The 26108-nt window shown below is 43.5% G+C and overlaps 1 protein-coding gene across 1 annotated transcript; it reads left to right on the top strand.

Annotated features, from left to right (window-relative positions):
• The first annotated feature begins 2628 nt into the window (after positions 1–2628).
• On the top strand, positions 2629–25285 carry asl (argininosuccinate lyase). The gene is made up of 16 exons (XM_023968423.2): positions 2629–2813; positions 3188–3382; positions 8459–8542; positions 10187–10243; positions 10397–10494; positions 12357–12434; positions 19848–19925; positions 20010–20062; positions 20999–21061; positions 21221–21335; positions 21421–21505; positions 23895–23954; positions 24092–24175; positions 24361–24441; positions 24563–24669; positions 24774–25285. The coding sequence occupies exons 1-16, from the start codon at positions 2799–2801 to the stop codon at positions 24916–24918; spliced, it is 1398 nt and encodes a 465-aa protein (XP_023824191.1). The 5' UTR covers positions 2629–2798; the 3' UTR covers positions 24919–25285.
• Positions 25286–26108: the final 823 nt, after the last annotated feature.

Below are 26108 nucleotides of genomic sequence, written 5' to 3'. Positions count from 1 at the left end.
CGTTCCATTTTCTGGAAGCTTGCTTCAGAGCTCGGGTATTTTCTGTATACCAGGGAGCTAGTTTCTTATGACAAATGTTTTTCGTTTATAGGGGTGCAACTGCATCTAGGGTATTGCCAAGGTTAAATTGAGTTCCTCAGTTAGGTGGTTAACTGATTTTTGTCCTCTGACGTCCTTGGGTAGGCAGAAGGAGTCTGGAAGGGCATCAGGAATCTTTGTGTTGTCTGAGAATTTATAGAACGACTTTTGATGCTCCTTGGTTGGGGTCTGAGCAGATTATTTGTTGCGATTGCACAACGTAATAAATGGTGGCTTTCAACTGCTCCACTACAGCCCCCCCACGAACAGGCCCCCATTAACATCGATGGGACTGAAGTGGAGAGGGTCGAGAGTTTCAAGTTCCCTAGTCAGCACCTCACCCCTATCTCCATTCATCCCAGGTAGCTAACAGAGGTTTTAGTAGTCAGCATCAGGAACTAAACTGGCTGCATGTTGAGGCTAGGGTGTCCCAGATTAGACTAGGTTTGGTTTACAGGAGTATTTATGGTCCTGCGCCCAGATATCTAAGTGATTACTTTCCTCGTGTTAGGGATGCACACAATCACAGCACCAGATCAGGTGTTGCTGATGTGTGCTTATAAGTAATGCTGGGAAAGGTACTTTCTTGTATACTGGAGCCTCAGAATGGAATGAGTTGCCTCTGCCCATAAAAACAATGTGCTCTCTGGGCAGCTTTAAAAATAAAGTAAAAATATGTTTGATGTCTTCTGTGCCCATATGAATAACCCCTATGATGTAACTGGAGTGATGAGATAGATGTTCTTCTTCTCTGTTTTTGTTTTATTATTTCACTGCCATACTGTGTTCGATCTTGTCTAGCTATTTTGTCTCAAGAGGACCACAATGGAAATACGTCCCAGACTTCATTGTGTGTTATCCTCGATGATTTTATTCATGTGTATGTATGGCTTTTTCAAGTTTTATGTGTGCTTTTAGTTATAAACTAAACAACTAACTATCATGGTCCAAGCACACCAAGACAGTTGTGAAGAGGCCATGACAAAACCTACACCCCCCCAGGAGACTGAAAAGATTTGGCATGGATCCCCAGATTCTCAAAAAGTTCTACAGCTGCACCATCGAGAACATCCTGACCGGTTGCATCACCGCCTGTTATGGCAACTGCCCGGCATCTGACCGCAAGGTGCTACAGAGGGTACTGCGTATGGCCCAGTACATCACTGGGGCCATGCTTCCTGACATCCAGAACCTAAATACTGGAGGAAGGCCCAAAAATGTTTTAAAGACTCCAGTCACCCGTCATAGCGCCAAGTCTAGGACCGAAAGGCTCCTTAACAGCTTCTAACCCCAAGCCATAAGACTGCTGAACAATTAATCAAATGGCCACCCGGACTATCTACATTGACCCCCCCACCCCCTTTGTTTTTACACTGCTGCTACTCACTGTTTATTATCTATGCATAGTCACTTTACAAATTACCTCCACTAACCTGTACCCCCACACATTGACTCTGTACCGGTACTCCCTGTATATAGCTTCATTATTGTAATGTCATTTTCTTCTGTTGAACTGCATTGTTGGTTAAGGGCTTGTAAGTAAGCATTTTACGGTAAGGTGTTATATATATAACCTGTTATATTCGGCGCATGTGACAAATACAATTTGATTTGATTGAGGTGAATTTAAGTAAGGGATAATAGCTTTCACACTTACTGATGAGTGGCATCAGTAAGGGATAATAGCTTTCACATGGATTCATCTGGTCAGTCTATGTCATTGAAAGAGCAGGTGTTCTTAATGTTTTGTACACTCAGTGTATGTTATTGGAATTACTCAGTGGAATCTGCAAAACTTAAATTGGTCTCTTGTGCTGGGCCACAGGTTTAATACAGAGTACTGGTGACTCTTTAATCCAGTAGGGTTTCTACTAACCAAATATGGTTTGTTTTTTGAGGTGGACTGTGTTGCAAAATAAAATCAAATAAAATCAAATAAACTTGTACATGTACATATCTAGCAGCACTTTATTCTCCCTCCCCTCTATAGCCCCCAATGCAATAAACCTCTAATAGACTGTACATTGGATTCATATTGGCTTGTAGAGAGAAAGCTTGTCTACCTGTCTCAGCTAAAGTGTAGTGGGACATACTCAGTAGGGTCTCTACTAACCAAATATGGTGAGGGGGACTGTGTTGCACGGCCTACTGCTGGCTTTTCACTGTGGAGGGGGTGGAGAACGAACTGCTGCTGGGTATGTGCGACACAGTCCCCCTTCAAAACTACACATATTTGGTTAGCAAGGACCCTAATGAGTGTTTTCCACCCCACTTTAGCTGAGACAGGTAGAAACGTTTTCTCTCTATAGCCCAATATTCTCAACATAGCAATTACAACATAGTATTTTTTTCTTCATTATTGGTCTGAAAAAAAAGTTTTTAAAAACACAGTTTTTATTTGTTTTCACAGATTACTTAATGTATTTTCTTGCACATTAAAAATGGCCATTGATTAAAATTCAATATCATTCGAATGAGTTATCCACATTGCAATGTTGTGAAATGCGGGCTTTTATTTTGAAGGTTTCAACATTACCATACGAAAGTGACGTAATTGTTTGTGCTGCTGGCAAAATACTAGTATTTGTGACTGCCTCCAGCTGTGCTTGTATGTTGCTGGTCGTTTTGACTCTTATCACACCACTTGTTCCTGTCGTCGACGTTTTGCTGATGCTAGGTAGTGAACAGTCAGCCAGCTACTGTATCTTTGAGAGAAGAGAATGGCGAGTGCAGATGTAAGACAACTTTTCGATGTGTCTCTTTATTAAAACTGTTGATGTAGCTAAACTCGTCCACGTTTGGCTTTGTGTATGTCCAGGGATTGTTTTCATTGCGCTGTGCAGTCAAATCAGCTGTCCAGAAGCTTGGACAACATGGGTCTTCTCTTGGTTAAATTAATGCTAGCTTGTTGGATCTAGTGGTTCTTCTTCAACGAAAAGCAGCGCTGACAGGTTTCAATGTTGTTTGCTAGTTAGCGGCTTTGTGTAAATTTGGAGACAAATGACACTGCCTATGCTGTCGGTGTATTTGTATATCTGTTTTTCTGTCTGTCCTGGCTTTTTTGGTTTGTCTGTCTGCCTGCCCATGTCTGCCTGTCTGTCTTGATCAGGGGACTAAACTATGGGGAGGTCGATTCGTGGGTGACACCGACCCGATCATGGAAAAATTCAACGCATCCATCGCCTACGACAAGCGGATGTGGGACGCAGACATCCGTGGCAGCAAGGCGTATGCCAAAGCCCTGGAGAAGGCAAAGCTGGTCACTGCAGAGGAGCAGGACAAGATCCTACATGGGATGGACCAGGTGAATACACACGCACCAGTATATTTCATTTTTTTTTTTTTTAACTAGGCAAGTCAGTTAACACAATGACGGCCTACCAAAAGGCAAAAGGAGGGGGGCTTCGTTTAAAAAAAGTATAGGACAAAACACACATGACGAGAGACATGACGAGAGACACCACAGCATTACATGAAGAGAGACCTAAGACAGCATGGCAGCAACACATGACAACACAACATGGTACCAACACCGCATGGCAGCAACACAACATGGTAGAAGCACAAGACATGGTACAAACATTATTGGGCACAGGCAACTGCACAAAGTCAAGAAGGCAGACAATGTGGAAGACTACTAGACTGTACTGGCTGCATCAAATCAACATTATCCCCTAAAGTTTAAAATGCATCCACACATTAACCCACTGCATTTTACAATTGAATGGCCTTATTTTTTGGGTTATGGGGACCGTTGAATTTTGATCACACTATCGAACTCAACAAAAAATGGGAGTGAATGTGTCATAGCCCACCATGTTGGTTTTTTGGAGTTAATAGGTGACAGCTGAATCTGCCTTAGTGCAGAATTCCTCTCTGCATTCACACGTGCACGTCACGTTTTAATGTCACATGCATAAGTACAGTGAAATGCCTTTCTTGCAAACGCAAAAACCAACAATACAATAATCAATAACAATGTATTCATTGAAAAAAACAACAATAAAATAGTAAATAAAGTAAGTACCGCTTGCCTCACTCTGATGTTTGAAGTAAGCATACTATATAAAGGAAATATTTAAAAAGTCTGTTCCAATACCATATTTACATGTGCAGGGATACTGGAGTGATGGAGGTAGATATGTATAGGGGTAAGGTGACAAGGCTATATATCCTACACAGGATATAAGACAGAGTAGCAGCAGCGTGTGTGGTGTGTGGTGTGTGTGTGTGTGTGTGGTGTGTGTGTGTGTGTGTGTGTGTGTGTGTGTGTGTGTGTGTGTGTGTGTGTGTGTGTGTGTGTGTGTGTGTGTGTGTGTGTGTGTGTGTGTTGTGTGTGGGTCAGTTAAAATGTATGTGCATATTGGGGTGGCAGGTAGCCTAGTGGTTAGAACTTTGGACTAGTAACAGAAAGGTTGCTAGATTGAATCCCTGAGCTGACAAGGTAAAAATCTGTCGTTCTTCCCCTGAACAAGGCAATTAACCCACTGTTCCTAGGTCATCATTGTAAATAAGAATTTGTTATTAACTGACTTGCCTAGTTAAATAAAAAAATATGTGTGAGTGAGCAAATGGAGTGAGTGTAGGTGTGACAGTGTGTGAGTTTGTAGGGCCCTGTGAGTGTTCATAGCGCAAATTTTCAAATAAAAGGTCAATAAAGATACAAGGTTAACTCAGATAGTCCGTGTAGCTATTTTGCTTAGCTATTTATCAGTCATATTGTTTGGGGATAGAAGCTGTTCAAGAGCCTGTTGTCAGACTTGATGCACCGGTTCCTCTTGCTGTGCGGCAGCAGAGAAAATAGTCTGTGGCTTGGGTGGTTGGAGTCTCACAATTTTCCGGGGCTTCTTTTCACACCGCCTGATATAGAGGTCCTGGATGGCAGGGAGCTCGTCCTCGGTGATGTACTGGGCTGTCCGCACAACCCTCTATCGCCAATGCGATCAAGGGCGGTGCTATTGTCAGTGATGCAGCCAGTCAATATGCTCTCAATGGTACAGCTGTAGAACCTTTTTAGGATTGGTGGGCCTATGCCTTCTTCACGATAGTGCGTGTTTTTTTAAAACCATTTTAAGTCTTTAGTGATTTGGACACTGAGGAACTTGAAACTGTCTAACTTCTCCACTGCCGCCAGTCAATGTGGATGGGGTTGTGATCGCCCTTCTGTTTCCTGTAGTCCACGATCAGCGCCTTGGTCTTGCTGACGTTGAGGGAGAGGTTGTTGCTCTGGCACCACACTGCCAGGTCACTGACCTCCTCCCTGTATGCTGACTCATTGTCGCCGGTCATCAGGCCTACCACCGTTGTCGTCAGCAAACTTATTAATGCTGTTTGAGTCGTGCGTTGCCACATAGTCGTGGGTGAACAGGGAGTGCAGAAGGGGACTAAGCACACACCCCTGTGGGGCCCCTAAGGGTCAGTGTGGCGGAGGTGACGTTGCCTACCCTCACCACCTGAGGTTGGCCCGTCAGGAAGTCCAGGATCCAGTTGCAGAGGGAGGTGTTCAGACCCTAGCTGTGTTCGAATACCCATACTAACCTAACTTACTGTATACTACATTATTAATGAGTAAATACTACATACTATTAGTTAATTTTAGTATACTTTTTAAATGAACGGTATCCTTTCAGTTGAGTGTACTAGCGCTTCGCATGTCTACTGGAATTTAATGATGTTGCTATGCAACCTCTTACTAGCATAACAAAAGACTATTTTGTTACATTTTACGATTTCGGGTGTGTTCGTAAATTCAATCTGGAGTGCGTTCTGGGCATTCGGAAGTCCAGAGCATTGTCACATTGTCCGTTTGAAAATTCAGTGTTTCGCTCTCGAAGCGCGTCACTGGACGCTCTGGCCGAGGAGTAGGGTTGATCAGAGCGCTATTTCCTCACAACGGCAGTCAAGCACCCAAGCTAACTGGCTAATGTTGACTAGCTTGCTAGCTATTTCTATACATAAATGAGAGAACACCTCACTTGGACCATTTTACTCGCCCTAGCAGAGCTGGTTAGGCTGTTTTCATGTTATCCAGAGCGTCGRTGACAAACTGTGCTGCTGGCAACAATTTAATTCCGCTTTTTTTTGCTGACTTTTACTGACACCGGCCATATATTCAATGGATGTTGAGCGTTCGTAAATTCATCAGTTATGCTGCGCTCTGGCACACTCAGACGAGAGTGCTCTCAAATCGGAGTAGATAGCCAGAATTAACAATGTCCATTGAGAACGCACAACGACTATACCACTTAGCTTAGAATGACATGAATAATCAAGTCAATAAACCTTGGGTAATTCATTAGATTATAGTTAATATATTGCCTCGCAAGTTTGCTATAATGCTATGCGGTTCGTAAGGATAGCGTAGCTAACAAATTGTCAGCCAACAACATGTAACGTAACTTATTTGCAAAGTCATTACTTTGTTACATAGCTCAACATTTCCTAAACATTTGTCATATTTAAAGTAATGAATTTGTCTCCGCTCTCGTCGGACTTTGGCTGCATTTTTTCCGCCATTTCCTTCGAATCGGAAAACATTGTGTGGCCGAGCCCATTTTTCAGAAGAATTTCATTATGGCCCCTAAAAGCACGGAAATAGTGTCCACTACTTGTATACGGGAACTTTTGGCATACTAACTAAAGCCATACTATGACCAATAAGCTTACTACATACTCAATTTACGTCACAAATATTACGCTTAGTGCGGCTAGTATGAGTATTCAAACACCGCTCCAGAGTCCTAAGTTTGGAGACGAGCTTAGAGGGGACAATGGTGTTGAAAGCAGCGCTGTAGTTAATGAACAGCATTGTCACAAAGGTATTCCTCTTATCTAGGTGGGTGAGGGCAGTGTGGAGAGTAATTGAGTTTGCGTCGTCTATGGATCTGTTGGGGTGGTATGCAAATTGGAGAAAGTCTAAGGTGGCTGGGATGGTGGACATGTGTGCCATATTCAGCCTTTCAAAGCACTTCATGATTACAGAAGTCAGGCCGCCTATAGGGCGGTAATCATTGTAGCATTGAACCTTAGAGTTCTTAGGAACAGGAAAGATTTGTGGTCATCTTAAAACGTGGGGGACAAGGAGAGGTTGAAAATTACCATGAATATGCCTGCCAGCTTTTCTGCGCATGCTCTGAGAATTCGCCCTGGAATACCGCCGGTGCCCGTGGCCTTGCGGGTGTTGAACTGATTAAAGACCCTTCTCGCGTCGACCTCGCAGGGCGAGATCACCCAATCCTCTGGGTTGGTAACGGCCCTCATACCCAGCTCAATGTTGTTGTCAAAGCAGGAATAAAATGCATTAAGTTCGTTTGATAGAGGGCCATCTTTGGGCAGATCACGGTTGGGTCTTCCTTTGTAATCCGTAATGTGACGTTGCATCGGAGCATGTGTACCTTATTCCTATAGTGTCCTTTTGCTCGTTTGATGACTCTGCAGAGGTCATAGCGGGACTTCATGTATGTATTCCTGTCTTCGGCAGTAGCATCGGGGTTGTCTACGATAGCTCTGTGTGAGGTGGAATGTATAACAGCAGTCATGATAACAGCTGAAAACCCCTCGGGAGGTAGAATTCCACTGCGCTGGAATTAGCACACCATTTTATATAGAGGCAAACCACCCCCCCCCCCTCGATTTCCCCGACTCCACTTTCCTGTCCGCCCAGTGAATGGAGGATCCATCGATTTGGATAGCCATGGGGGGTGTCTTGTCTGTGGGCCATGTTTCTGAAAAGCAAAGAATAAGGCAGTTCCAAGAGTCCTGTTGGTAGTAAATCTGTGATTTGGTCATCCATCTTTTTGTCAAGTGACTACATTAGCCAGTAGAATCACCTTAATCTCACAAGGTTCCCCCCTCTCTTGCCTCTGTAACGCCGGTATTTCATCTTGGGTAGGCCGAAAATTGGTTTGGATTTATAGCGAGAGCCCAGGGCAGATGAGTCAGAGTAGAAGAATGAATTGGGGTAACTAAACTGCCGATCTGATGTTCGAGTTCTTGTCTGTTGTAAGAAATAATAGCGGATATATTTCGTAAAAATAAACAACAAAATAGCAAAGTTGGGTCAGAGCTTGCAAAGCGGCAGCCATCCAGTACTGCGCCTCTTCAATGGCTTAAAAGTCATGTGACGGTTTAGATGCCAAACAACCGTTTTGTTGAAGTCATTCACTCATTATAATCGAACAACAGGGTTGCCTTGGTTGCTACTTGTTAGACACTTGCATAAGTGTTCAATATTGTAAAATTGGTACCCCAATGAGTTTAAAAGTATATTGCCCACAATTTGTGTACCCCCAAGGGTCCATAGGTAACTCAAACCCAGCTCACACGCTGGGTCAAAAGATGAACCAAACTTCACGTACGGATGTGCGTGCGTGTGTTTCAGATCCATGATGAATGGGCCAAAGGTGTTTTTGAGGTCAAGCCTGGAGATGAGGACATCCACACAGCCAATGAGCGCAGACTAAAGGTGAAGTGTGTGGGGGGGGCTAACCTTGAATCATCAACTCTGAGTGCTGGCTGAAGATTGTAACAATATTCAATTCCGGATCTGTGATTGTCAGAATTAACGTGCATTCGGAAAATATTCAGATCCTTTGACTTTTCCCACATTTTGTTGCATTACAGCCTTATTCTAAAATGTATTAAATTGTTTTTTTCCCTCATCAATCTACACACAATACCGCATAATGACAAAGCAAAAACAGGTTTTTATAAATGTTTGCAAATGCATAAATATCCCATTTACATAAGTATTCAGACCCTTTACTTAGTACTTTCTTGAAGCACCTTTGGCAGCGATTACAGCCTCGAGTCTTCTTGGGTATGATGCTACAAGTTTGGCACACCTGTACTTGGGGAGTTTCTCCCATTCCTCTCTGCAGATCCTCTCAAGCTCTGTCAAGTTGGATGGGGAGCGTAGCTGCACAGCTATTTTCAGGTCTCTCCAGAGATGTTCGATCGGGTTCAAGCCCGGGCTCTGGCTGGGCCACTTAAGGACATTCAGAGATTTGTCCCGAAGCCACTCCTGCGTTGCCTTCGCTGTGTGCTTATGGTTGATGTCCTGTTGGAAGGTGAACCTTTGCCCCAGTCTTGGGTCCTGATCATTCTGGAGCAGGTTTTCATCAAGGATCTATCTGTACTTTGCTCTGTTCATCTTTCCTTGATTCTGACTAGTCTCCCTGTCCCTGCCGCTGAAAAACATCCCTACAGAATGATGCTACCACCATGCTTCACCGTAGGGATGGTGCCTGATTTCCTCCAGATGTGCATCTTGGCATTGAGGCCATTGTTCAATTTTGGTTTCATCAGACCAGAGAATCTATTTTCAAAATCCAAGTGGGCTGTCATGTGCTTTTTACTGAGGAGTGGCTTCTGTCTGGTCACTACCATAAAGGCCTGATTTGGTGGAGTGCTGCAGAGATAGTTGACCTTCTGGAAGTTTCTCCCATTTCCACAGAGGAACTCTAGAGCTCTGTCAGAGTAACCATCAGGTTCTTGGTCACCTCCCTGACCAAGGCCCTTCTCCCCCGATTGCTCAGTTTGGTCGGGCGGCCAGCTTTAGGAAGAGTTTTGGTGTTTCCAAACATCTTCCATTTAAGAATGTTGGAGGCCACTGTGTTCTTGGGGACCTTCAATGCTTCCAAATTTGTTGGTACCCTTCCCCAGATCTGTGCCTCAACACAATCCTGTCTCGGAGCTCTACGAACAATTCCTTCGACTTTGTGGTTTAGTATAGTTCTGACATGCACTGTCAACTGTGAGACCTTATACAGACAGCTGTGTGCCTTTCCAAATCATGTCATATCAATTTAATTTACCACGGCTAGACTCCCAAGTTATAGAATCATCTCAAGGATTATCAATGGAAACAGGACGCACCAGCGCAAAATTGAGTCTCATAGCAAAGGGTCTGAATACTGTAAGGTTTTTCTGTGTTCTATTTTTAATACATTTGCAGACATTTCTAAAAAGCGGTTTTCACTTTGTCATTATAGGGTATTATGTGTAGATTGAGGGAATAACGTAACGTGGAAAAAGGAAGGGGTCTGAGTACTTTTCGAAAGCACTGTATATATATGTATTATATTTCTCTGTGTGTGTGTTTTATCAGGAGCTGATAGGTGAGGCAGCTGGGAAGTTACACACTGGTAGGAGCAGAAATGACCAGGTAGGTATGATGATCTGCTGTGAATACACGTTCTTTGCCTGTTTTTTGAAAGAGAAGTAACTAGTGGAGTTTTGAGATTGTTCAATCCTGCTGTGTTTTATTGGTTGATGATTGGGTCTCAGACATGGTTCTGTGTTTCTATTGGTTGATCAGGTGGTAACAGACATGAGGTTGTGGCTGAGGGATGCTATCTCCATTCTTAAGGGAAACGCTCTCCAACTCATCACAACCATGGTGGAGAGAGCAGCAGTGTAAGTTTTATGTACAGGTAACTGACAAAATAAAGGAAACACTTCAGTAAATGAGGGATACACAGTATATTGAAAGCAGGTGCTTCCACACAGGTGTGGAATTAACATCCCATCATGCTTAGTGAAAAAACGGCTAGCTGGGTCTTGTCTGAGCGGTTGTCTTCTGAGCCCTCACTCGCTATGTACTTAATGCTGATTCATTGAGATTCTGACTTGCTACAGGCTGTCCGTGCAAGAACAATACTGATGCTTCTTAGTCCAGAACTTTAATGTATCTTCATCACTAACACACAGTATTAACACACACTCTTCAGTTATTTAGGAATCAACTTGTGGTTTTTCATAGATACACGCACAATCTTCCTAGTAAACACAGTCAACTTAGTCACCATACAAAATGTGCGTCTTCTTCTTTCGATGACTAAAAATGCTCAGACCTGGGGTGGGAGGGGTCCAGATGTGAATTTTGGCAAGCTGAATGACTGAAGCCAAAAGGCTGTGATGGATAGCTGAGATGGTGAGATATCACCCTAATGGGACTGTGAGGGAAAGTTGGGTAGAGAGGAGGGGAGCAGGTTGGCCTTTTGTACAGCTGCCCCAATATTTCGAAAGAGAAAATATTAACATCCACAAAAAGGCCTTGTGGCATTCCATTGGGATATCACCCTAATAGGACTGTCTCTGCACTTCCTAAGCCCTGCCTGTCCTGCCTGACAGGACAAAGCACAGTCTCTAATGGGGTCCACAGGTCTCAAGGGGGAGCTTAGTGCTAGCGTGCCTAGTCCTGTCAGGCAGGGCTTAGGGGGTGCGGAGACAGTGTGGAATGCCTCAGGGGTGGCGGAGGGTCCTCTAGCTCAGCTGGTGCCAGGTCGCTGGGGCCCATCCTTGGGAGCTGAGTATGGTGCCGGAGGCTGACCACAGTTGAAGGAAGTATGTGGCACGCCGGCCACAACTGTCTTTGGCAGCTCACTGGCTGCTGCTCGGGTTGGTGAATCTGGCACCACTGCTGGAGGCGATGGCTCTCATGATGGAGCAGGTGGGGACCCTGGGCGAGGCTCTTCAGGGATCTGACGGAAGGGGTCAGCTGGGCCCCAGAGACGATGTCCGGTGATTTCCTGAGGGCCGGAGGGTATTTCAGTGCAGGAGGAAGGCGGCCTCCCAGAACTGGAGACGGCAGGCGCCCCGGGTCAGGGAACGGTGGGTCCCCCATGTCAGGGGGCTGAGGGCCTAGCTTTGCTACTTTGCTGCCCAGTTAGCTGGGTTGGATACTGAATCCCCACAAGGCTGCCGGCTAGAGCAATATGGACGCTGTTTTGACTGACTTGTCACACACATTACCGTCAACCAACACTATTAACATTTAGGGCCATGTATAAAAATGCTAGGCAAACCCAGTTGCCCGCTATTTTGGCTACCGTGGCTAGAAGTGATGTCAGTGATTTTGAAAGAGGGGTGATTGTTGGGGGATGTTTGGCAGGAGCTTCAGTGATAAACTGTTCACTGATGTTTCACGATATGCCATGGTCGTTTCAGTCACCAGATCTCAACCCAATTGAACACTTATGGGAGATTCTGGAGCGGGGCGTTTTCCACAACCATCAGCAATACACCAAATATTGGAATTCCTTGTGGAAGAATGGCGTCAAATACAACAAATAGAGTTGCAGACACTTGTAGAATCTATGCCAAGGATCATTGAAGCTGTTCTGCCGGTTCTTGGTGGACCAACGCCCTATTAAGACAAAATGTTGGTGTTTGCTTTATTTTTGGCAGTTACCTGTATGCACGCACACACACACACACACACACACACACACACACACACACACTATCATGTTTACCTATTGTCTTTTGATCTGCAGAGAGATTGACGTCCTGTTTCCTGGGTACACACACATGCAGAGAGCTCAGCCAATCAGATGGAGCCACTGGATTCTGAGGTACTATAGCCTCTCCTTCTGTTAAGCACCACTGCATATCTTTACAATGTTCCTAAATCCTCTGCTTGTTACTGAGTCACAGTTAAAAACAGGATTGAGGAATCAAATATTGATGGAATATAAAGTGAATGTTGTTTCAGTCTACAGAGCATACAGTGCCTTCGGAAAGTATTCAGAGCCCTTGACTTTTTCCACATTTTGTTAGGTTACAGCCTTATTCTAAAAAAAAAAACATTCCCCTCATCAATCTACACACATAATGAAGTGAAAAACTGTTTTTTGTAATTTTTTGCTTATTTATAAAAAAAAATTAAAAATGAAATATTACATTTTACATGGGTATTCAGACCCTTTACTCAGTACTTTGTTGAAGCACCTTTGGCAGCAATTCAAATCAAATGTATTTATATAGACCTTCTTACATCAGCTGATATCTCAAAGTGCTGTACAGAAACCCAGCCTAAAACCCCAAACAGCAAGCAATGCAGGTGTAGAAGCACGGTGGCTAGGAAAAACTCCCTAGAAAGGCCAAAACCTAGGAAGAAACCTAGAGGAACCAGGCTATGAGGGGTGGCCAGTCCTCTTCTGGCTGTGCCGGGTGGAGATTATAACAGAACATGGCCAAGATGTTCAAAAATGACCAGCATGGTCAAATAATAATAATCACAGTGGATGTCAAGGGTGCAACAGGTCAGCACCTCAGGAGTAAATGTCATTTGGCTTTTCATAGCCGATCATTCAGAGTATCTCTACCACTCCTGCTGTCTCTAGAGAGTTGAAAACAGCAGGTCTGGGACCGGTAGCACGTCTAGTGAACAGGTCAGGGTTCCATAGCCGCAGGCAGAACAGTTGAAACTAGAGCAGCGGCACGGCCAGGTGGACTGGGGACAGCAAGGAGTCATCATGCCAGGTTGTCTTTAGGCATGGTCCTAGGGCTCAGGTCCTCCGAGAGAGAGAAAGAGAGAATTAGAGAGAGCATACTTAAATTCACACAGGGCACCGGATAAGACAGGAGAATTACTATAGATATAACAGACTGACCCTAGCCCCCCGACACATAAGCTACTGCAATTACAGCCTCAAGTCTTATTGGGTATGACGCTACAAGCTTGGCACACCTGTATTTGGGGAGTTTCTCCCATTCTTCTCTACAGATCCTCTCAAGCTCTGTCAGGTTGGATTGGGAGCATTGCTGCACAGCTATTTTCAGGTGTCTCCAGAGATGTTCGATCAGGTTTAAGTCCGGGCTCTGGCTGGGCCACTCACGGACATTCAGAGACTTGTCCTGAAGCCACTCCTGCATTGTCTTGTCTGTGTACTTAGCGTTGATGTTTTTTATTTATTTTTATTTTACCTTTATTTAACCAGGTAGGCTAGTTGAGAACAAGTTCCCATTTACAACTGCGACCTGGCCAAGATAAACCAAAACAGTGCGACACAAACAACAACAGAGTTACACATGGAATAAACAAACATACAGTCAATAATACAATAGAGCAAGTCTTTATACAGTGTGTGCAAATGAGGTAGGATAAGGGGGGTGAGGCAATAAATAGGCCATGGTGGCGAAATTATTACAGTATGGCAAATTAAACATTGGGGTGATAGATGTGCAGAAGATGAGTGTGCAAGTAGCGGTACTGGGGTGCAAAGGAGCAAAATAAATAACAATATGGTGATGACATAGCCAATCTGTAAATAGCCCATCCACTATGTGCAGTGATCTGTGAGCTTCTCTGACAGCTTGTGCTTAAAGCTAGGGAGGGAGATATGAGTCTCCATGACCTGTTGGAAGGTGAACCTTCACCCTAGTCTGAGATCTCTGTACTTTGCTCCGTTCATCTTTGCCTCAATTCTGACTCGTCTCCCAGTCCCTGCCGCTGAAGAACATCCACACAGCATTATGCTGCCACCACCATGCTTCACCGTAGGGATGGTGCCAGGTTTCCTCCAGACGTGATGCTTGGCGTTCAGGCCAAAGGGTTCAATCTTGGTTTCATCAGACCAGAGAATCTATTTTCAAACTCCAAGCGGGCTGTCATGTGCTTTTTACTGAGGAGTGGCTTCTGTCTGGTCACTACCATAAAGGCCTGATTTGGTGGAGTGCTTCAGAGATAGTTGTACTTCTGGAAGTTTCTCCACAGAGGAACTCTAGAGCTCTGTCAGAGGAACCATCAGGTTCTTGGTCACCTCCCTGACCAAGGCCCTTCTCCCCCAATTGCTCAGTTTGGTCGGGCGGACAGCTTTAGGAAGAGTTTTGGTGTTTCCAAACGTCTTCTATTTAAGAATGATAGAGGCCACTGTGTTCTCGGGGACTTTCAATACATCCTAATTTTTTGGGGACCCTTCCCCAGATCTGTGCCTCAACACAATTCCTTCGACCTCATGGCTCTGTTTTTGCTCTTTATATAGACAGGTGTGTGTGACTTTCCAAATCATGTCCAATCAATTGAATTTACCACATGTGCACTCCCATCAAGTTGTAGAAACATCTCAAGGATGATCAATGGAGACAGGATAAACCTGAGCTCAATTTCGAGTCTCATAGCAAAGGGTCTTAATACTTATGTTAATAAGGTATTTCTGTTTTACATTTGCAAACATTTCTAAAATTTTGCTTTGTCATTATGAGGCATTGTGTGTAGATTGCTCAGGATTTTTTTTACATTTCATCAATTTTAGAATAAGGCTGTAACGTAACAAAATGTGGAAAAAGTCAAGGGGTCTGAAGACTTTCCGAAGGCACTGTATGTTACCCCATTTCAGGAAGCTGGGCGTTAGTCGCACGTCACTACTTCAAAGGAAAGGTATTTGGGCAGAAATTCCTTTTAGAACATGTGAACTTCCATTTGCCTTAATAACAAATGTGTATACCGTCTGTAGTTACAAATAAAATTGTTGAATTATGAGCCTAGTTGGTTTAGCCATGTAAAAAGACCGGAACCTTCCCACTAGCCATGATTGGCTGAGGTAATGGATGGGCTGGACATGCCGAGAGATGAGTTCGGATTGATCTGACATGTAGCATGCTTCTCTCTATAACATGAGCTGTATGTGTAAAGTGTCGCTACTGCTCTCAACAACATTGCTGCCTTGAATTTAGCAGGCACTATAGATCAGTAGGAAAAAGTTGTGATGGACTACTTTCCGCGCACTGTGAGTGTGAACCGGAGTGACTTGACATATTGCTGGCCAAACAAGCTGTACAAACAAAATGGAAACGGTACAGGACGTCTTACTTAAACGGGTTTCAGTCTGCTGTGAAGCGTTCGACCCATGTATATTACTGAGTCTAGCTACATTTTCAGATATTATACATTTCACATTGTTTTTGGTCTGTTTAATTGCAAGTTAAAGCGTACAGCTAGCGAACGTTACCTTGCTGGCTCTCTAGCTAACGTTACGTGTAGGATCTGTGTAGTAATATTATTTATATCTGAGAAATCCATTTGCTTTGCTAGTTATATTATGGCCTAATATAAGCTAGCTATCCTAATGTTGAACCTAGTTGATTAGCTTTAGCTACCTGCATATTCATACTAGCGCATTTCATGCATGGTGGCTTGCCATGACAATCCCTTTTGTATTGCTAGTGGTAAGGGTTGGGATTATGGCTAATTGTTTAACTAGCTAGCTAAACATGTCTAAACAAAAGACTCCACAACACGAGATGATTACATGACCCATCAAGTTAGCCAGGTGTGTCTGGGGGTGATTATTGCCATCTATTGTATTTCATGAACATGTGTACATAGCTAGACAAAAGGGGAAAAAAGTATTTGATCCCCTGCTGGATAGCTCCCAGGTGTCTTTTATACAGGTAACGAGCTGAGATTAGGAGCACACTCTTAAAGGGAGTGCTCCTAATCTCAGCTTGTTACCTGTATAAAAGACACCTGTCCACAGAAGCAATCAATCAATCAGATTCCAAACTCTCCACCATGGCCAAGACCAAAGAGCTCTCCAAGGATGTCAGGGACAAGATTGTAGACCTACACAAGGCTGGAATGGGCTACAAGACCATCGCCAAGCAGCTTGGTGAGAAGGTGACAACAGTTGGTGCGATTATTCGCAAATGGAAGAAACACAAAAAAAGTCAATCTCCCTCGGCCTGGGGCTCCATGCAAGATCTCACCTCGTGGAGTTGCAATGATCATGAGAACGGTGAGGAATCAGCCCAGAACTACACTGGAGGATCTTGTCAATGATCTCAAGGCAGCTGGGACCATAGTCAACAAGAAAACAATTGGTAACACACTACGCCGTGAAGGACTGAAATCCTGCAGCGCCCGCAAGGTCCCCCTGCTCAAGAAAGCACATATACAGTGGGGAGAACAAGTATTTGATACACTGCCGATTTTGCAGGTTTTCCTACTTACAAAGCATGTAGAGGTCTGTAATTTTTATCATAGGTACACTTCAACTGTGAGAGACGGAATCTAAAACAAAAATCCAGAAAATCACATTGTATAATTTTTAAGTAATTAATTAGCATTTTATTGCATGACATAAGTATTTGATCACCTACCAACCAGTAAGAATTCCCGGCTCTCACAGACCTGTTAGTTTTTCTTTAAGAAGCCCTCCTGTTCTCCACTCATTACCTGTATTAACTGCAACCTGTTTTGAACTCGTTACCTGTAAAAAGACACCTGTCCACACACTAAATCAAACAGACTCCAACCTCTCCACAATGGCCAAGACCAGAGAGCTGTGTAAGGACATCAGGATAAAATTGTAGACCTGCACAAGGCCTGGGATGGGCTACAGGACAATAGGCAAGCACCTTGGTGAGAAGGCAAACAACTGTTGGCGCAATTATTAGAAAATAGAAGAAAATAGAAGAAGTTTCAAGATGATGTCAATCACCCTCGGTCTGGGGCTCCATGCAAGATCTCACGCTCGTGGGGCATCAATGATCATGAAGGAAGGTGAGGGATCAGACCCCAGAACTACACGGCAGGACCTGGTCAATGACCTGAATGAGAGCTGGGACCACAGTCCTCAAAGAAACATTAGTAACACACCTACGCCGTCTTGGATTAAAATCCTGCAGCGCACACAAGGTCCCCCTGCCTCAGCAGGCGCATGTCCAGGCCCGTCTGAAGTTTGCCAATGACCTCTGGATGATCCAGAGGAGGGAATGGGAGAAGGTCAATGTTGGTCTGATTCAAAAATAGAGCTTTTTGGTCTAAACTCCCACTCGCCGTGTTTGGAGGAAGAAGAAGGATGAGTACAACCCCAAGAACACCATCCCAAACCGTGAGCATGGAGGTGGAAACATCATTCTTTGGGGATGTTTTCTGCAAAGGGGACAGGACGACTGCACCGTATTGAGGGGAGGATGGGTGGGGCCATGTATTTGCGAGATCTTAGCCAACAACCTCCTTCCCTCAGTAAGAGCATTGAATGATGGGTCGTGGCTGGGTCTTCCAGCATGACAACGACCGAAACACAACAGCCAGGGCAACTAAGGAGTGGCTCCGTAAGAAAGTATCTCAAGGTCCTGGAGTGGCCTAGCCAGTCTCCAGACCTGAACCCAATAGAAAATCTTTGGAGGGAGCTGAAAGTCCGTATTGCCCAGCGACAGCCCGAAACCTGAAGGATCTGGAGAAGGTCTGTATGGAGGAGTGGGCCAAAATCCCTGCTGCAGTGGTGTGCAAACCTGGTCAAGAACTACAGGAAACGTATGATCTCTGTAATTGCAAAACAAAGGATCAGTACCAAATATTAAGTTCTGCTTTTCTGATGTATCAAATACTTTTGTCATGCAATAAAATGCTAAATTAATTACTTAAAATCATTACAATGTGATTTTCTGGATTTTTGTTTTAGATTCCGTCTCTCACAGTTGAAGTGTACTTATGATAAAAATTACAGACCTCTACATGCTTTGTAAGTAGGAAAACCTGCAAAATCGGCAGTGTATCAAATACTTGTTCTCCCACTGTACATGCCCGTTCTTGAAGTTTTCAATGAACATCTGAATGATTCAGAGGACAACTGGGTGAAAAGTGTTGTGGTCCAGATGAGACTAAAATGTAGGCTCTTTGGCCTCAACTCGACATGTTTGGTGGAGGAGGAATGCTGCCTATGACCCCAAGAACACCATTACCCACCGTCAAACATGGAGGTGGAAACATTATGCTTTGGGGGTATTTTTCTGCTAAGGGGACAGGAAAACTTCACTGCATCAAAGGGCGATGGACGGGCCATGTACCGTCAAATCTTGGGTGAAACCTCCTTCCCTCAGCCAGGGCATTGAAAATGGGTCGTGGATGGGTATTCCAGCCATGACAATACCCAAAACCACGGCCAAGGCAACAAAGGAGTTGCTCAAGAAGAAGCACATTAAGGTCCTGATGTGCCCTAGCCAGTCTCCAGACCTTAATCCAATGGAAAATTTGTGGAGGGAGCTTGAAGGGTCACGATTGCCAAACGTCAGCCTCGAAACCTTAATGACTTGGAGAAGATCTGCAAAGAGGAGTGGGACAAAATCCCTCCGGAGATGTGTGCAAACCTGGTGGCCAACTACAAGAAACGTCTGACCTCTGACTGCCAACAAGGGTTTTGCCACCAAGTACTAAGTCATGTTTTGCAGGGGGGTCAAATACTTATTTCCCTCATTAAAATGGAAATCAATTTATAAAATGTTTGACATGTGTTTTTCTGGATTTCTTTGTTATTCTGTCTCTCACAGTTCAAATAAACATACCATTAAAATTATAGACTGATCATTTCTTTGTCAGTGGGCAAACATACAAAATCAGCAGGGGATCAAATACGTTTTTCCCTCACTGTATCTGGACCCTTTTAGTTTTGTTATTGCTACTATGCGAATATGCAAGTAACCATTTCACTGTACCTTTTACACCTTCTGTATCCTGTGCATGTGACTAACTTTGATTTTATTTTATATATTGTTTGTTTACCAGAGGTGGTAATGTGAAGAACAACATGACCTGCACCAAATTCAGATTAGGATATATGCCAAGGACTAGATCAATTCTATTTTTACTACATTCACCACTTAGTCTGGACATCTTGGGTTGTTTACTACCTTACTCACCCTGTTTAGCACATGGCCTCACATGTGAATTGTTAAAGATATAGGTGGGGCTAAGGCTTAGAAGGGTGTAAACGATGGTTAATAGGTGTAGACAAAGGAGAGCTCTCCAGTAGGTGTGCCAAAACATTCAAGTGCCATTTTCTCAAAAGTGGATTTACAAGTATGTCAACTTTCAAAGCAGAATTACTTTCCCATTGTTCTTCAACTGCAGTATATGATATACCATTTTCTCTACTTTTATCCAATGTAAAAAAACACGCTTTCAAATGTTGCAAATAAAAGGCAGAATCGAGGTGGTCGGGGGATGTTGTTAGTCTAAACATATTTCTATGATTGTTACCCAGTCATGCGGTGGCCCTAAGCAGAGACGTGGAACGGCTTCAGGAGATCAGTAGACGAGTCAACGTGCTCCCCCTGGGAAGGTACACACACACGAGCGTGTGCGCGCACACACACACACGTCATCTGTGAGTTATAGTTATACTTTGTCTACTCTTGTTACCCAGTGGAGCAATAGCTGGAACTCCATTCAACATCGACAGGGAAATGCTGCGTCAAGGTGAGTCAACCTGCATAGATAATCAGCTCCTTTAAACATACATAACCTACAAACATATATAAGGAGCCGTGAACTCTTATGAATGGTTATAACAAGTGCTTATAAGGCAATATGTTAATTCATTATACACATGTTCCAAGACAGTGTCTGCGGTCCAAACACTTAAAAGACACACCCTATCCCCTCAGCCCTCAAATTAATTGGACACTTCTGATGACGTATCATGATGTCTGACGAGTATACACTTGCAGGGCAAGGGGCGAGGGAGGAAGGAATGAGTTTTAAATGGACCACCCTTGGGCGGAAATTCATCACTCGTTCATCCCGCGATGATTGTGTTTTCAGCCACTGGTAACTTGTGGGTGCTTTATATGCGCTACAGTCAATTATGAGTGCATGTCTACGTATATTAAATATATCATTATTAATATACTCCTACTGTATGATAGCTAGCAAATGAATTAGCTAACTAACGTTAGCCTGCCGAGCTGGAACTTCTGAAGAAGGAAAATATTTTATTTCTACAATTTCCAAAATATAATAACAAAAACACATTTACTTTTTACGTAGTGACAACATTTCTAACTAACTTGCATTCATTTTTACTTACACTTGTATGTTGACTTCTCCATTGATGTTGTTTTTAAGTTTTCGCGGACTTTTCTTAGCGGCTGTACAATCGTCGTGAATTGAATTATGGGGCGTTTCAGGCCCGGAGTGAACCTAATTGTACACTCGCAAAGCCGACTTAAAAACGAGGGCTGAGGGACTTACGTTGCAAACTTCCCTTGCTTGGCTAATCATTTGGACAACCCTCCAAGATGGGGATCCCCCCAAGGGCATAAGGCGAGGGTAAGTGGACGAGGCTGTGTCTTAAGTGTTTGGACCGCAGCCAGTGTTTTAGATTGATTGTGTCTTCTGTCTTTGCCCCTGTAGAGCTGGCTTTTGAGGACATCAGCATCAACAGCATGGATGCCACAGGCCAGAGGGACTTTATTGGTATGGTAACCACACTAGCTTTATTTCTATTCGGAGAAGACATGTAGATGTGAAGTTGAGAAATATTGGCATTAACCGACTGTCACTGCATTGCCCTGCTCATGCTTTGTCTCTCTCGTTTGCGAGCTCGCTGGCTCCACCCTCCCCTCCCTCTCTCAGCTGAGTTCTTGTTCTGGGCATCTCTGTGTCTGACGCACCTCAGTAAGATGGCAGAGGACCTGATGCTCTACAGCACTAAGGAGTTCTCCTTCCTCACACTCTCTGACGCATACAGGTGTGTGTATGATGACTGAACTCAAAACAATGTTCACCTTTTTTCCTTTGTTATATTCTAACAATCTTTCTCTCTGTGTGTGTAGCACAGGCAGCAGTCTGATGCCTCAGAAGAAGAATGCTGACAGTCTGGAGTTGATCAGGAGTAAAGCTGGCCGTGTCTTTGGCAGAGTAAGACCCCAACTGAAACACATTAGAACACCATTAGTTATGTTATAATAAGCAAGCATCCTTTATTATATTAATGGTATTATATCAGTGTGTGTAAACTAGGGATACCCGCTATATCGGTGAACATATCAGAATCAGACGATATTAGCTAAAAATGCCAACATCGGTATTGGCCCGATGTCTGTCTAGTTTACGCCAATGTGAAATACCGATGTCAAAGCTGACGTGCATACCTATATAACGTAGGTACATGACGTCCTGACGCCACTTAAAATTTTGCGCTGCACCTGCAACACAGCATTCCTAACCTTAGCCCACAATGTCTGCTGTGTGGATCGAGCAGTCATTTGAAAGAGTAAGAACATTTCAGCGAGACATCTCAAAGGTGAAATCCATTAACGCCAAGATATTGTCAAGGGCAATGAATTCCAATCAGCCATTCTCTGTCGTGGGTGATGTTGGCTTTCGCGACTGGTCGAGCACCGGTACACACTAACGTTACCAAGTGCGCTATTGTTAAGATGTTGCCCTAACGGAATTACACAGTAATAGCGTTACTGCTATTAGCTTCACGACATACTATGGAATGCCTTTTGGGTCTTTGCGTGTCAAAAAAGATAACACTATTTGACATTAACAGTATTTGAAACGTCAAATAACACATTTCTGTTATAGAATGTTGTGTGTTCTGAATTTCCACGTGCAAGACAAGCGCCACCACTACTATCAATAGCACTGCCAAAGCTGTACAAAAAAGCCTGCAAACATTGGCCACGAACGATGTGTTTACAATACCGCGTTGGTAATAAAGCATTATTTGTTAGACCGCAACTTCTGGGATAGCTAGCTAGCTTTGGCTAGGTACGTCGCTAGCACCAATACAACCAGCCTGAAAACAATGACCAGTAGGAACTGCAGTCATTTTCATTATTCTTAGCAATGATTTAGGAATCCTTGTGAGTAAGTATTAACTAGGTAGCTACTTGTTGTTCGCCTATTGAAATTGAATATCTTTCATGAAAATAAATAGCTAGCCAGATACTTAACCCTGTTGCCCAAAGCTAACGTTATAAGCAGCCAGCTAGCTTCATCTGGCTAGTGAGGCTCGACCTGACCGGGTTAGTCAGGTATCAGTCAGAGTAGACTGTTACCCCATGTCATTGATCCACAATCCAGTGAAATAAGTATGCCCCCAATGCAATTCTAAAGTATAATACATCCAGTGTGATTTCAACAGAATTGTAAAATTAACAAATTGTCTTTTGTTTATTTAAAAAAATATTTTTTATATAACATTCCAACCTCATTTAGCATGATCTATTCAATTATGGCATAGTGCTACTATTTGTGTTCATTTGCGTCACTGTCAATTACATACTTTTATTTTGAAGGCTAACCGCAAAGTCCACTATTGTGGCTAATCCTTATTGTCTAGCTTCACATAGATGGGTCCGACCACCATTAATCAAATAAGAACTGTTATAAATTAGTTATTTTAGATGACACCTAGCTATATAGTTAGCTAGCTAATTATAGCTACTGAAACAGATTTTGCTATGTTTTTGGGGAAGAACATTGTTTGCGTCCATGAGCTAGCTAGCTTTTTTTAATGACCAGCACTGTAGGTGCGCGAGACAACTTTACCAACATCGTAGCATACGTATCGATGAATCGTTGTGACATATGAAATACGAGTGATAGTGTAATCAATGTGTAATAACTATGTAAAAAACGTATGAACGCCTTTAATTATTATGTGGCGTGCAGTCATATTCAGGTCCTAATTGGTCAGGGTTATTTGACACGTCAAATAGTGTTATTTGTATCTTTTTTGACATGCAAAGACCCGAACAGCGTTCCATAGAAATCCTGGTTGAGAATGAAACGACTGAACAAATGAACAACAAAACAGCACAGCAAATAAGTGAAAGAAATAGGTTTTGATTGATTGTTTTACTGGTGATGGCGACATAAGTATATGCCAACAAAATAACTTTTTGGTCAGTGTGTGTAACCTTTTATTTTACTAGGCAAGTCAGTTAAGAACTAATTCTTATTTACAATGATGGCCTACCCCGGCCAAACCCAGACGACACTGGGCCAATTGTGCGCCGCCCTATGGGACTCCCAATCACGACCGGATGTGATACAGCCTGGATTTGTACCAGGGACTGTAGTGATACCTCGTGCAGTGAGATGCAGACCGCTGCGTCCGTGTGTGTGTTAAGCATTCTAGCACAGTTAAATAGTTAAAAGGCCACAATTTAAATATTGGTTATCGGTATTGTTTGTTTTTTTGGCAAGGAAAATATTGGATATCGGTGTCAGACAAAAATGTCATATTGGTGCATCACTAGTGTAAACCTGTGCCCTGTCCTGTGTGTTTCAGTGTGCAGGCTTTCTGATGACCCTGAAGGGCCTGCCAAGCACATACAACAAAGATCTGCAGGTACAGTCACACGTGTGTGTGTGTGTGTGTGTGTGTGTGTGTGTGTGTGTCTGTGTGTGTGTGTGTGTGTGTGTGTGTGTGTGTGTGTGTGTGTGTGTGTGTGTGTGATAATTATCTCGCTCTCTGACACTATCTAGGAGGATAAGGAGGCCATGTTTGACTGCTATGACACGGTACACGCTGTGCTGCAGGTCACCACAGGTGTCATGTCCACTCTAAAGGTGAGATAGATGCAACACCTGACCCCATTCACCTTAGATGCTACACCCTAGTGCCCAACACTGTACACCTTTACACCCTTGTGCCCTACTTACTATATCCTAAACCCTTACACCTTAGTGCCCTACAACATCCTTCCCTCTAAGTCATTTTACAACCAATTTCTCTGACCTGTTTCCTGTATCAGATCAATCCCAGTGTGATGGAAGCTGCCCTCAGTCCTGACATGCTGGCTACTGACCTGGCCTACTACCTCGTTAGAAAGGGGGTGAGTACTAAGTATCCACTCAAACCAGGGATTGTGTTCATCACAATGATTGTATGGTTTGAAGTTAAACTGTTTCTGTGTCACAATTGTGGTATTAAATTCTCTCGCTCTCTCTCGCCAGGTGCCGTTCAGAGATGCTCATGGTATCTCAGGTAAAGCTGTGTTTCTGGCTGAATCCAAGAGCATTCCCCTGAACCAACTCACTGTGGAGGATCTGCGGACTGCCAGGTAAGCGCAAGCACGCATGCACACACTTCTTCATAGTAACACTCTTTTGGACCCCCCCACTCCTTATCTTTTCCACTTCACCCTCCCCTTGCTCTTCTTTCCAGCCCTCTGTTTTCCAGTGATGTGTCTGCAGTGTGGGACTACAGTAGCAGTGTGGAGCAGTACAGTGCCCCCGGTGGCACGGCCAAGAGTAGCGTGGCAGCACAGGTGGAGCACATGAGGACCTGGCTGAAGAAACAGGTCCAGTGACCTCTCCTCCTCACCGCTTACTTTTAATTTTTGACCCCAGCATCAACTTTTACAAGCAACATTAGTCAAATGGATCTCTGGGGTGTATCCTAAATTTCATTTTCACTTTGTTTCCCGATGACATCACATCCATGCATGTATGACTAAGTTATAATTTGATTAAAGTAGAAATTAGGATCGGTCCCCCAGTGGTTAAGAACCATTGTTTGCCTTCTAGAACAGTGTCTAATTTAGAAAACAATGGGTCCATTCTGTAGGACTGCCTTGTTGCGCAGGCCATCTAAAGTGCCTTTGAAATACCGGTAGATGCCATGGTTACCACTTTAGAAAGATTTAGAAAAAAGGGAGTTCAAAGCTTTAGTGCATTTAGATATATTATCCTCGATTGTAGTGATTTGTACAACTATACATTTCAGACAGTTCATACCATTTTGTCTTAATGTGTTGATGATTAATTAAATGTTGCATATTTACAAAATGTTGTCACTGGCTCTTCATGGAAGATACATATAGCGTGTTGACATAGAGGGCTAACCTTCCACTCAGTCGGAGAACCACTGTCATCATTCAGTCAGTCGTTATTGGAAGAAGAAAAAAAAGACCTGGCTGGAACGCCGCCATATATTGTTTGCTCTAGTCGAGAGTATTGCCCAGAAGATACATATTTCCCAGAAGATAAAAATATTGCGTACGCCCTGTCTAATGCTTTCAGGTAATTGAGAAGTGTCTAGAGGTTGCTTTGGAATTGGACCTATCTTTGTCTGTGAGCTCCCTCAGTGCAGCAGCACTGAGGTGGGAAAAGTGGTGGGAAAAGTACCCAATTGTTATACTTGAGTAAAAGTGAAGATACCTTAATAGAAAATGACTAAAGTAAAAGTGAAAGTCACACAGTAAAATACTACTTGAGTAAGTCAAAGTATTTAGTTTTAAATATACTTAAGTATCAAATGTAAATGTAATTGATAAATTATACTTAAGTATCAACCGTATAAATAATTTCAAATTCCTTATATTAAGCAAACCAGACAACACCATTTAAAAATATATTTTTTTATTTACGTCTAGACAGGGGCACACCAAAATGGCTTCCAGCCATCCAGGACCTATATACTAGGCGGTGTCAGAGGAAGGACTAAAAAAAGTGTCAGACTCCAGCCACCCAAGTCATAGACTGTTCTATCTGCAAGCTC

The sequence above is a fragment of the Salvelinus sp. IW2-2015 genome, linkage group LG23, assembly GCF_002910315.2.
Source record: "Salvelinus sp. IW2-2015 linkage group LG23, ASM291031v2, whole genome shotgun sequence".
Lineage (NCBI taxonomy): Eukaryota > Metazoa > Chordata > Actinopteri > Salmoniformes > Salmonidae > Salvelinus > Salvelinus sp. IW2-2015.
This window is presented reverse-complemented; position numbering and strand designations above follow the sequence as displayed.